Source organism: Enhydra lutris, unplaced genomic scaffold (assembly GCF_002288905.1).
Source record: "Enhydra lutris kenyoni isolate GAN:26980312 unplaced genomic scaffold, ASM228890v2 scaffoldscaffold19, whole genome shotgun sequence".
NCBI classification, from domain to species: domain Eukaryota; kingdom Metazoa; phylum Chordata; class Mammalia; order Carnivora; family Mustelidae; genus Enhydra; species Enhydra lutris.
The window spans coordinates 25,481,937-25,495,304 of record NW_019154103.1 but is presented as its reverse complement, the minus strand read 5'-3'; the positions used below and the strand labels follow the sequence as shown (position 1 = coordinate 25,495,304).

General features: G+C 33.4%; 1 protein-coding gene across 1 annotated transcript in view; it reads left to right on the top strand.

Moving 5' to 3' along the window:
* LOC111148425 (solute carrier organic anion transporter family member 6A1) overlaps positions 1–13,008 on the top strand; it is a 109,710-nt gene extending 96,702 nt beyond the window's left edge. Inside the window, exons 11-13 of the mRNA XM_022504951.1 lie at positions 7,601–7,665; positions 10,822–10,959; positions 12,872–13,008. Of these exons, the coding sequence (XP_022360659.1) occupies positions 7,601–7,665; positions 10,822–10,959; positions 12,872–13,008 (340 nt within the window). The remainder of the gene's footprint in view (positions 1–7,600; positions 7,666–10,821; positions 10,960–12,871) is intronic.
* The last annotated feature ends 360 nt before the right edge of the window (positions 13,009–13,368 follow it).

Below are 13,368 nucleotides of genomic sequence, written 5' to 3'. Positions count from 1 at the left end.
GTTAAGCCTTTTAATTTTAAAAGTATTTGCACAAATTCATTCTTCTAGCAGTCTGTTTTTGTTTTTTTAACTTGAGCAATTTTGATGGGTGTGTGTTAATATTTCAATGCGATTTAAAATTTCTTATTTAAAGGACTGATATGATTGAACACATTTTCTTGTACTTCTTAGCCATATGAAAGTGCAATTTTTTCAAGTATCTGTTTGGTTCCTTTTTCTTTTTTTACATTGGGTTGTCTGTTTATTATTGATTTGTAGGATTTCTTTCTATATTTTTTATATACCCCAGGTTGGAAATTACTTGTCATATATTCATAACAAATATTTTTTTCCAATTCAATGGCATGCCTTTTTGGCTGTAATGTCATTTTTTGAGGGAAATAAATTTTTGATTTTAATGTACTATTTAAGAAATATTTCCCTAAGCAGAATCATGAAAACACTTACTACATTATTTTAATAAAAGTTATGAAATAATTCAGCTGGAAATTTATAAAATATAATATAGGAATCTAGTTTCATTTTTTTATTTTATGCATACTAAGAGACTCTCCACCATTTACTAAAAGGCTATACTTACCCTGTAGCAGTGTACAAGAGATGCTATATATGTGGCTCTGTTTCTGTATCTATTCTGTTCCATTAGTTTATTTATGCATCGTTGCACTAGTATTCTACTGTCTTAATTGTTGTAGAGTTATTGTGAATATTTGTATCAGTTGTTGTTGTAAGTCCATCTTCGAGACTTTCTTGGCCATTATTGTATTTTGAGGTGATTGAAATCCAACTAGTCAATAATAACATGATAAGATTTTAAAAATAACATTTTATTTGATAGAGAGAGAGAGTGCGCAGGAGGGACGGGCAGAGAGAGAAAGAGAATCTTCAAGCAGACTGCCTGCAGAGCAGGGAGCCTGATGTGGTGATCGATCTCATGACCCATGAGAACATAACCTGAGCCAAAGCCAAGAATTGGATGCTTAACCAACTGAGCCACCCAGGCACACCAACATGATGAGATTTTAAACAGAATACCTTTAAAACTATTTGAGAGAATTGCTATACTTACCACACTGAGTTTTATGAGGCATAATTCCTTCTCTTATTTAAATCCTCATTTATTTCTTCCAATAATTTTTCAGGATTCATTCCTAGGTAATTAATGTTTTCATACCTAGTATAGCATAGGATAGTTGTTTGTTGTTGGTATGAAGAATGCAATTCACTCTTGTGCTTTGATCTTATATTGACTATGCTTATATTAATTTCTATTGGTTGGTTAGTAATTTAACTTGAGATTTTCTATGTATATAATGCTGATCTGCAAATAGTGATTTTTATTCTTTTCAACCCTTATACCTTTTTTTCTTGCCAGATTAAGCTATCCTATACAGTGTTGAATAGATGTAGTGATAGTTACTATCTTTGTTTTTTATGTGCATCATGATGACTTTTGATATTTCAGTCATGATGATGACTTTTGAGATATGAAATTTGCTATAAATTTTATCATTAGGTGTGGTATTGATAATGGTCTATCAGAATAAGCCAATTTTTCTTTCATTTCTTGTTCACTAAGACTTTTTTCTCTGTCTTTTTTAATGAATAAATTTTGAAATACATTTGATGCATATATTGAGATGATCACAATATCATATTTCTACTTTATTCTAGGAATAAATTGGACTTGGTCAGTTGCTTGTTTCATTTTGCTAATATTTTGTTTAGTATTTTTGCATCTTTCTTCATGACTAAGGTTACCTTATAATTTTTCTTCTTATTAATACGTTTGTCAGGTTTTGACCTTAATGTTCTGGTCTCATGAAATGAGTTGGGAAATATTTCCTCTTTTTTTTTTATCTGGGCTATTTTATGAAGGTGTGGTTAAATTTGTTGTTGTTGTTGTTGTTAAATCTTTGGAAGAAATCACTTGTGTTGTCACCTGGGCAGGGAAATTTCTTTGTGGGGTTTCAAATTAAAAATGGAATGCCTGTGTGTGTGTGTGTGTGTGTGTGTGTGTGTGTGTGTGTGTGTGTGTGAGAGAGAGAGAGAGAGAGAGAGAGAGAGAAGGAGAAAGAAGCTAATCAATCTTTTTGTTTTTTTTTTTAAAGGTTTTATTTATTTATTTGACAGAGATCACAAGTAGTTAGAGAGGCAGGCAGAGAGAGAGGGAGAGGGAAGCAGGCTCCCTGCTGAGCTGAGAACCCGATGTGGAACTTGATCCCAGGACCCTGAGATCATGACCTGAGCTGAAGGCAGTGGCTTAACCCACCGAGCCACCCAGGCGCCCCAATCTTTTTGTTTTTAATTTTTACTTTTCATCATTTCACTTTTATGCTTATTATATTTTTATTTTATTCACATATACCTTCTGTATATTGATATATATTCTTTTTCTGTCCAAATGTGAATATAGCTGTATCCCAAAAGTCTTAATATGTATTTTTTGCATTCTTTCAATTTAAATATGCCTTTCAATGTAATTTTTTATTTAAGCCATATCTTATCTAGAAGTGTATAGTTTAATTTCTAAACATTTGAATTTTTCTTATATATCTTATATTTGTATATAATATAAACATAATTAGTATTCTATTTATTTTTAGATGGAGCCCACTGTGTTCAGGGAACATAATTTTATGTTTTCTTCCTTGAAAACTTCTTTGGACTTACACATTATTTAAGACCTTTTTTTATTATGGTGCATTTGTCCATTTTTGCTGTATGTATTTTGAGGCTATATTAGTTGAAAAAAATTTGAATTGCTACAACTTGTTTTATTGACCCTTTAGATCCTTTAGAAATATTCTAATATTCTTTTTTATCTCTAATAACTTCTTTTTTTAGAATTACTTTTTCTCACTTTAATATTGTTTTATCTACTATATTTCTATTAGCATAATATACATTTTTCCATTCTATTACTTTCAATAATTCTCTGATTATACATATTTAAGGTATCTACTAAGCAGTCTATAGTTGCCTTTTAAAAAATCCAGTCTAATAACTTAGTTTTTAAACTAGACTATATAGACTATTAAATTAAGAATAATTGGTGATATGTTTGGATATTTGTCTCATTTTAGTATTTGCTTTACCATATTTTCTACTCATTCTTTTAGTTTTTTACTTCTTTTGCATTATTTTTAGCTTTCATTATTTTCCTTTTATTATTTTGCTAATTATGTATTATTCTTCTTATAGTGGTCAAGACATCATAAGAGTATATATGGTTTGTTAGAGTCAAATTAAATTAGTAGTTTTGCCACTTTCTGGATAATTCAAGGACCTAAGAATACTTTAACTCTATTAACTTTCTTCCAAACCTCTGTTATTGTTGTCATATATTCTGGTGCTACACAAATTTTACAATCTAATGGATGTAATTTTATGTATATATTTAATATCATATTATCAGAATCTCTTTGTATTTTCCTGCATTTTTTCTTTCTTCAGAGATCATTTCTTTCCTCAAAAGAATTCTTCTACTGTGAGTCTGATGGAAATGAATCTTGTTCTTTTTGTTTGTTTGTTTAAAAATGTCTTTAATTCACCTTTATTTAAAAAAATGAATAGGGAGGAGCTCTCTATTTTTATGCAGGAGAAGATCTTGAGAATATATTGTTACATGAAAAAAAATCAGGTACAGAACAGTGAACATAGTATGCTACCTTCTGTGAAGAAAGAAATACAGAGATATCCATTTACAATTAATTGTATTTGCATAAAGAACACTAGATATAAGCAAGAAAGAAATTAAAATGGTAGCCTAAAGGTAGCCCAAAGGAATGGGGTAGAAATAGATGTAGATGAAGGCAGGGGTAGAAGCAAGCAAGTTTCTCCAGCATATTCTCTTCATTTTGTTTTGCTTTCCAAATCATGTAATTACACCACAAATGCAACAAAGTTTAATTAAAAAAATACAGTAAGATTCAGAACCAAAGACATAAATTGTGAAATCTCTGACCAACAAATGATAATGAAAGTCAAGGAAGAGGGGGTAGCATGGAGTACTTTGTAGCAGGCCAATCATCCTATAGAGGGCAACTAGAAAAACTGGGTTAAAGGATAAAAACTATGTATTTAAAGGCAGAAAAAAAGACAGAGAACTAGAGGGATTAAAATTCTAGAGAGAGCAGAAGTTTTTAGAGGTGAGCTGGAGATCTAAAGCTGTCCCTGAGGTTCTTGCCAATTCTTGATGAAGGCCAGCAGCTGACAGTCTGGACTAGGTCCAGGTAGGGAGTCACTGCTGGGGACAAGCAAACTGGTAGAGTTTTTGGTGATCACGTGGACTAAGAGTGACAGAATTATTCTTTTCTCTGGAGAAATTAGTTAAAATCTGAGATGTGTGAGGCTGAAGTCTAAACAGAAAACTACCATGACTTATCTGTATCTCTCCATGAAGATGTTCATTAATAAAAATAATATAAAATAATATAAAATAAAATGGTAAAATACATCAGAAATTTTAAAATGTAAGTGGATTAAAATCAGATTTACAAGTTTAACCAAATAAATAAATAATAGTTGAAATAAAGGAAAACAAGAAAATAACTGAAAAGAAAAATTAGTTCTTCATTTCTTTCCCTTCCGTCCCACATTTAAAAAATAATGTTTATGTCTTCTCAGCTGTGATAGTTGCCAGAGATTCAAGCAAGAAGGTAGATGAGAACTTTAAAGAAAAATGTAGAATAAAAGAGAGATAAAAATATCCAGTTCCCTGCTGCACTGGTAGCCGTTGGAGGGTGGCAAGAAAAGCAGCAAAAAATAAAATAAAATAAATTTAAAAAGTGTGTTTTTACTAGTAAGCAGTTAGAATATTAAAACACATTGCAAAGAAAATGCAGGGAAATGAAATGAGAAAATTATACGACAATCTAACTCAGTCCAAGGATTCAGACAGGGTGTTCTGGAAGAACTGACCTTTAAGCTGAGCCTTAAGTGTTAGGGGCTGAGTATTTCACACAGTAGCAACATAGGCAAAGAGTCTTAAGTGGGGGAAGCAGCTTCATAAGATTGTTGTGTCATCAAATGTCATGAACAGGGAGGGTGATAAGGGCAAAAATGTGGTGTGAGGTGGTGTGTAATGAGACTGATGTGATCAAGCTGACTTTTGTAAAGTTTTCTGCAATTCTAGATGTTACCATAAGAACAAGGAGAAGCTGTTGAAAGATCCTAGTGGGGCAGTGAAATGATCAGAATTTCATAGTTAAAAAAAAAAAATCACTTTGGCTGTTCCATGTAAAGTAGACTGAAAGGATAAGGATGGTTGTTGGGAGATACATTAAGAAGTCATTTCTTTTTTTTAAGGGGTAAGATACAGCCTTGGAATAGGCCAGTAGTCTTAGAGATAATTTTTTTTTTATCAGAGAAAGATATGAAAAAGCTGTATTTTTTAAAAATCACAGTATTTGGTTATTGAATCTGGTCAGTGAGGAAAAGGGGTATCAAGAATGCCTCTTCAGGGGTGCCTGGGTGGCTCAGTGGGTTAAGCCGCTGCCTTCGGCTCGGGTCATGATCTCAGGGTCCTGGGATCGAGTCCCGCATCGGGCTCTCTGCTCGGCGGGAGGCCTGCTTCCTCCTCTCTCTCTCTCTCTCTGCCTGCCTCTCCATCTACTTGTGATCTCCCTCTGTCAAATAAATAAATAAAATCTTAAAAAAAAAAAAAAAAAAAAAAAAAAAAAAAGAATGCCTCTTCACATTTTAGGCTTGGACATTGCATGATGGTGGATGACAGTTCCACTTCTTGTGATAGGCAACACTAGGGGAAGAACAGCTTTTGTGCAAAACAGTAACTTAAGTCTAGAACTGATGTCTTTTAAGGAAGATATGGAGTGAAAATATAAATTTAGAAGTCATAAGAGATAATAGAAGTTGCTTTTTTACATTTTGGAAGAGTACTAATGAATGTTTTCTTTATTCCATGAAATTCTGAAATCATTTTATCCTAGCCTTACTTCATTAGATGATGTACAAAAAAATTCTCTTCATTGGTAAAAGATACTCATTTTCCATTAAATATTTTTAATACATATCTACTATTCATTTTGTGCTGTTCATTTAAGTGATTATGGAAAATCCTAGGGATCATTGCTCTTTTCATCTTGTTTTATATATATCAGAAAGATGGTTAATCAAACTGAAGATACATAAATACATCTTAATGATTATACTTGAGTTATGGTCAACTCTATCTATGCTTCTGAAAGCAACGATAAGCCACGTAAGAAAACTACCTATGCTAAATGAAGAAGAACACACAATTAAAGTTAGGGTTATTATTCATATTTCCACATTATACCAAGACCTATACAAAAGTGTGGTTCTAAAATGTAACACTTTCTTTTTCCTCCTTAAGAATCTGCTCATTATAGAAGTGTAAGTTATTTTTTTATTTAAAAATGTCATTCTCTTTTGAGGATTGGTTTATTTGTTTTCATTTTCCTAATAGTAAACATCTAAGGAAAGAATGTATATTTTCACCAGGTTGATATGGGTAGAATTACTCACTTTTAGTAAAATAGCCACAAAATATTGTATATATGCTACATTTTAGTAAATTGAGTCAGTTTGGATGAAAATACTGGTCCTACTAGTTTATTGTTCAAGTTCTAGAGCAAGGAAACAAAGGGGAAGAATAGAGTTTATTTAAAATAAAATGTAGCTCTTATTTTTTTTTACTCCCTAGTATGTTCAAAGGTTGATTTTTTTATTGTATTTTCATTTTCCAAACTAGCATGTGGCATTATGCATGTTTTAAAACAAAATGTTCATTTTTTTTATATTTGGGAAAGTTAGTTTTTGTTTATTTTAGCTTTTGAATAGGGAGGGTAATAGTCAGAGGTCCAGTAGGAGGACAAAGGCACCTTCCAATTAGGACAATTTAAGCAAGGCTGTAGAAAGTGACTATTTAAAATGTGGGTGGAGTATAAGAAATCACATGGTATAGTATAGTACCTCTAGTCTGTTACCACTTGGCTAGAGGAAAACAGGGATAGGAAGAAGAGAGACCTGTAGAGGGGACTGCTTTGCCTAGGGACCAAGTCAACCTATTATAACTCTGCAAGAGAGAGCCTGGCCAGGAACACCTTGACCTCACTTTCCTTCCTCACTCTGGAGCATCCAATTCGCAAACGCTAACTAGAAGACAGAAAACAAGAGAGCCTACTTATTTAGTACATTTAGGTCAGCCTTCGAAGACAGAGATAGAGGAAGAGGAATGTAGGGAGTGGATCTCACAGGGGCAAAAAGGAGAAATCGAAAACAGTGGGTATGCCCCTCAAAATGGAAAAGATAAGTGTGAGAGTTAGTGCTAAGTTTTTTTCAGCAAACGAAAAAGAGGCTGGGGCAGAAGGTTTGGTCCACAAATTCTTCCTCCTTGTGGAAAGCAAGAAGCTTTGGAATCAGTGGGCAAGGGGCAGGATATGAAGAAATTGAAGGAGTGGTGCTTCTTTGATTCACCTGAATGAACTCTGTCAACTGGCTAAAGATTCTTAGTTTAACTGACACACAGGAAAAAAAAATAATCTTGAACCTAGCAAACATTCTCTATAGCTAATAATAATGATGTTTTAGTAATATCATTACTATTTGCTTGCAGGATTGTATCAGACAATCAACGTTCTTTGGCCTTGGGTTTGACCTATGTGATTTTGAGAATATTTGGTATGGACTTTTGGCAATCTTTTATTACACTGAATTGTTAATTTTTTTTATGTGTGTCTACATGTATATTTGTAATTTCAAATTTATTTTTTATTATTATTTATATTATTTATAGTTATATTTATATTATATTATATTTTACAAATATTTACAAATATATTATTATATTTATATTATTATATTATATTATTATTATTATTTATAATAATGGTTAACTGACACAAAACAACTGACAGGGGGAGCTGCTTTGCAGAATTTAGGAGATGATATTTATGTTAAAAAGACAATACCTAATGCAAAGCCCATCCTGTCATATAAAATATGTATTAATATTATATTTGATTAGAACAATCTATTTGATTAGAGGTATACTCATCAAGCTCCTAAAAGTGGTTTGGTAAGCTGAAACCAAACATATAACCACAGGATTGCTTGCATGTTTGGAAAGTCACTAATCTAAACTAGTGCTTTTAAACATTTTCATGACCAAAGACTCTGACTCTGACATTTTCATGACCAAAGACTCTGACTCTGACTCTAAATCTTAAAGGATTTATAGCTAAAGAAAAAATTGGTTTTGCTGAGGGTAAAGCACTTTGTACTTCAGGCTTTCTTAATAGCAAAAACTAGCTTTCCAAATCTACATTATGACTATATCAGCACCCCCAGTTCAAAAGTTGATTAAAAATATTAATAGGAAAAAAATATTAATAGGACAAGGAAACAAGATTGAACTGGATTGAAGACTGAAAGATATATGATAAATGAAGTCAAGAATATAGAAAAATTGGGGTGCCTGGGTGGCTCAGTGGGTTAAGCCTCTGCCTTTGGCTCAGGTCATGATCTCAGGGTCCTGGGATCGAGTCCCGCATCGGGCTCTCTGCTCAGCAGGGAGCCTGCTTCCCTTCCTCTCTCTCTGCCTGCCTCTCTGCCTACTTGTGATCTCTGTCTGTCAAATAAATGAATAAAATCTTTTAAAAAAATGTAGAAAAAATTAAGTATGGTTTTGATGGAGATCAAAGAAATAGTTTTATAATTAGATCAGTATGTGAGGTTAAAATTGCTTTTTTAATCAGGAAAAATTAGAGCATATTCTTGTGTGAATAATGACCCATTAGATAAGGACAGCTTTTTTTTTTTTTAAGATTTTATGTATTTGTTTAAGAGAGAGAGAGAGCGAGCATGAGGCAGGGAGAGGGAGAAAGGGAGAGGGAAACGCAGGCTCTGCAATGAGCAGGGAGCCCAATGCGGGATCCTGTCCTGAGCCGAAGGCAGATGAAGGCAGACACTTATCCTTAACTGACTGAGTTACCCAGGTGCCCAAGGTCAACTTTTTTTTTTTTAAATTAACATATAATGTATAATTTATTTCAGGGGTACAGATCTGTGAATCATGTCTTACACAATTCACAGCACTCACCATAGCACATACCCTCCCCCATGTCCATAACCCAGCCACCCATCCCCCACCTGCCCCCACTCCCCTCGACCCCCCAGCAACCTTCAGTTTGTTTTCTGAGATTAAGAGTCTCATGGTTTGTCTTCTTCTCTGGTTTCATCTTGTTTCATTTTTCCTTCCCTTCCCCCCATGACCCTGCCACCCCAAAGACAACTTTGTAATGGGCGAAGGAACATGAGAAACACCAAGTATATAAATAGTTTCTGCCTCAGAAAGGAAGCCAGGGAGACTAATACATTTTTGATGGAAGAGGGTGGAATATGATATTTTAGATACAGACCGACTCTATATCTAATGATTTTGACAACAGAGAGTTTGAAGCAGAGGACAGAGATTATCTGATTTACATTTAAAAGATAACTCTGCTTCTGAGGGAGAAATACTTACAGAAGATAAATGTGGAGGAAAAAAAGGCTTCTGCTGAAGTCCAAGTCAGAATTATATTAAATTGGATTCTGGGGGTTGTAAAAGAGACATAGAAATCAAGATATGTCTAGAGTTAGTGTCACACAGATTTATTATCATGGATTGGAAAAATAATGATGAAAAGTAGAAAAAAATGAACAGGAGGCCTAAGTTTTTCATCTTGAGCAATTGTAAACAGAGTGTTAACGCTCAATGAGATTGGGAAAATTGGTGATGGATAGTGATCTTTGGCAGGAATCAAGAGTCATGAAGCATGAGGGCCTTGAAAGAAGGAAGATGGTTAAGACATGTTAGTTCTGAGATCCTTTTTCTAGTATCTTTGGGGTGGCTTTTTTCCCCCTAAGATTTTATTTTGAAGTCCTCTCTACATCAGACTGGGGCTCGAACTCATAACCCCAAGGTCAAAAGTCTTATGCTTCACCAACTGAGCCAGCCTGGCTCCCCACTGACTTTTTTAAAAAGTGACTTTTAATTCAATTTTAGCTGAAATTGTTGCTGAGCAGATTTGTCTCTGAGTATATAGAGATTTACCTCAGGCAGCACACAACTGTTCCTCTGGATTAGAGGTTCTCTGAATTTAGGGGGCGCTACAAACATACCAAAGCATTTACATTTTCAGTTATTTCTGTCAATATCTTGATAACAGATGTATATTGGATTATGAAACTAAGTTATCACTGAAAATTTCACAATTTGAAATATTTGGAGGTACACTGAGTTCACAAAAATAGTATTTAATATCCCTTTTAAACACTTTCTCCTAGGGGCGCCTGGGTGGCTCAGTGGTTTAAGCCTCTGCCTTCGGCTCAGGTCATGATCCCAGGGTCCTGGGATCGAGCCCCGCGTCGGGCTCTCTGCTCAGTAGGGAGCCTGCTTCCTCCTCTCTCTCTGCCTGCCTCTCTGCCTGCTTGTGATCTCTATCTGTCAAATAAATAAATAAAATCTTAAAAAAAAAAAAAAACACTTTCTCCTAAATTTTTAATTGAAAAATTAGAAGTTTTGAGATGTCCACTGCATAACAATATGTACACCATTCTAAAAATATTAAAGATACTAATTTTTTATACCTGCAGAAATAAGGATTTTTTAAAAATACAGTCATTGTTTCCTGTTATTAGTAATTCTATTTGTAAGTAAACTCTTAGCTAGTTTTAAATGCTATATTTAAATGTGATGATGACTAAATATATGTCTAATTTTAGAATAAAAGCATTCTTATCCCTACCTGTGGTATTTTCAAGGAGAATTTACAATTATTGCATTTTTCATAGCGACGATACCTGGACCAATACTTTTTAAACTGGCAAGAGACTCTTCTTGTCTATTTCGGGAGACTGAACACTGTAAAAGGAAAGGAAATTGTTGGAGCTATGATAAGAAAAAAATGGCCTACCTTATGGTAGGAATATGTAAGTAATACCTATTGAAGAAATATAGGAAAGTGTAATTGTTTTAAAAATGTATAGTTGTTTATAGTAATGTACAGTAATAAACGGAACAAATGGTTACTTTGGTGTAAGTATATAATAAGAAGACATATATAAGCCTTATTATATAGAAAATATTTTATACATTTTTTTTTAAAGATTTTATTTATTTATTTGTCAGAGAGAGAGAGGGAGAGAGCGAGCACAGGCAGACAGAATGGCAGGCAGAGGCAGAGGGAGAAGCAGGTTCCCTGACGAGCAAGGAGCCTGATGTGGGACTCGATCCCAGGACGCTGGGATCATGACCTGAGCCGAAGGCAGCTGCTTAACCAACTGAGCCACCCAGGCATCCCTAGAAAATATTTTAGAAACTAAAGTTTTATAGTATTTGTGTGAATATTTGAGTCACTCCACTGTACACAATAGTTTTATGTTACTCCTGAATAAAGGGTGGCAATTAGCAAAATTTCAATTTAGGAAACAATTTTGTCCATATACATATACAAACAAGTTGATTGACCTTGTGACTATTTCCATTTCCATAGTAAAGGGTTGATAATTAAAAATTATTTTTCACACTCTTAAAGAACATCAAGATATTTTATACTAATTACATGTAAGTTTCACTGTTTCTTTTGCTCAGTGTCATAACAATCCACATAGCAAGCATTCGTTATTTGTTGAATAAATAAGAGATATGGAGAATTGGGATGCTATGGTAGTATGGGCTATGGCCAGTGTTGAGAAAGTCCAAATATGCTTGTTTTACTTTGGAAAGCTCACTAGCTCTTCCTGGATCTCAATTTATTCATCTGTAAAATGAGGATGTTGGACTACATAATTTCTGAAATCTTGGTCACTGCTAACATTCAGTGATATTGTTGCATAGATGTCGTTGGTGTGATACTTAGAAGTGTTTATATGTTTTGTGATTTTAATGAGTGGGTTCATTAATTCAAAGAAATACGTAATAATAGACTCTACTATTTAACAGTAACAGATACCTCTGTGATAAAAGTATACAGTGTGCCTTGTAATTCAAAAGTCAATTATCCAACAAGCTTAGTCTACATTAAGCACTAAGTAAAATTTTAAAAAACAATTAAAAAATTAAAAAATGGGGCGCCTGGGAGGCTCAGTGGGTTAAAGCCTCTGCCTTCAGCTCAGGTCATGATCCCAGGGTCCTGGGATGGAGCCCGCATCGGGCTCTCTGCTCAGCAGGGAACCTGTTTTTTCCCCCCTACCCCCCCCACCACCTCCGGCTTCTCTGTCTACTTGTGATCTCTATCTGTCAAATAAACAAAAAACCTTTTAAAAAAAGATAAAAAGTGACATTTAAGTAGTTAAAATTTATCAGAGATAATTGTACAAAACTAGGCATTGTTCATAATTAAGTCCTCTTAAGACACTGCTGAGCCTTTTAATTTTTATTTAGATATAACTGTAGCACATTTATTATCAAACAGCACATAATTGAGAAAGCTGGTGAACTGCTAGAGAACCTGCCAAGGAGCTAGTAACAGGAGATGACAATAATAAAGAAATAGGGAATTAAGTCACCAAGGACAAACACAGGAAACTACAATAGGAATATGCTTTTGTGGCAATTTAGTGTCAACTAATCCATTTTGAGGAAATGAAATAATTAAAAGAAATAATTAAAAGATAGGGCTGTATCTTTAAGAAATCTAAAAGTTTTTATAAACATTAAAAAAGTCTCCTTTAAATAACTTGACATGTGTTTATGACATTAATTACATTTTACAATTGGAAAATTGATATTTTATGGAGATGAAATATACTTACTTTTTCTTTGGTATTTGGCATTTTTTCCACAAATATTTTCACTCTAAGTAGATTGATACATCTGATGCTTGTATTTTTTTTAATTTAGGTTCTGTTTGCAAAGTATTTGCTATCTTCTTCACTGCTATTGCATATTGCCTGTATAAATATATATCAAAGAGAGACGGTGACAGCCTGCATATACCTGTAAAGAGTCTAAAAGTAAAAAAAAAGGGAAAGAAGTGATTTATAATTGGATCATCAATGTGGAAGAATTATACACTGTCAGTCCATCAATGTAATGCTATATTAATAAAATTCAAAATAATTACAATATAGTTACATGTTTAATAAATGAATGTGATTCATGTGACCCCTTAAGTTTTATTATAATTTGAATACAAATATAATAACATAGTCTCTGTGTTTTAGATTTTTAAAAGATACTGTAAAATACACATTTAATGCTTTCAATAGAGAATACTTTGAAAGAAGATGAAGCAGAAGTGGGAAAATACATGTAAGTTAATTCTAACTACAGTGATATCCTTATGTATTAGTTATTAGACTTTGTTGATGTAGGACTACTTAGGTTTCATATAGTTT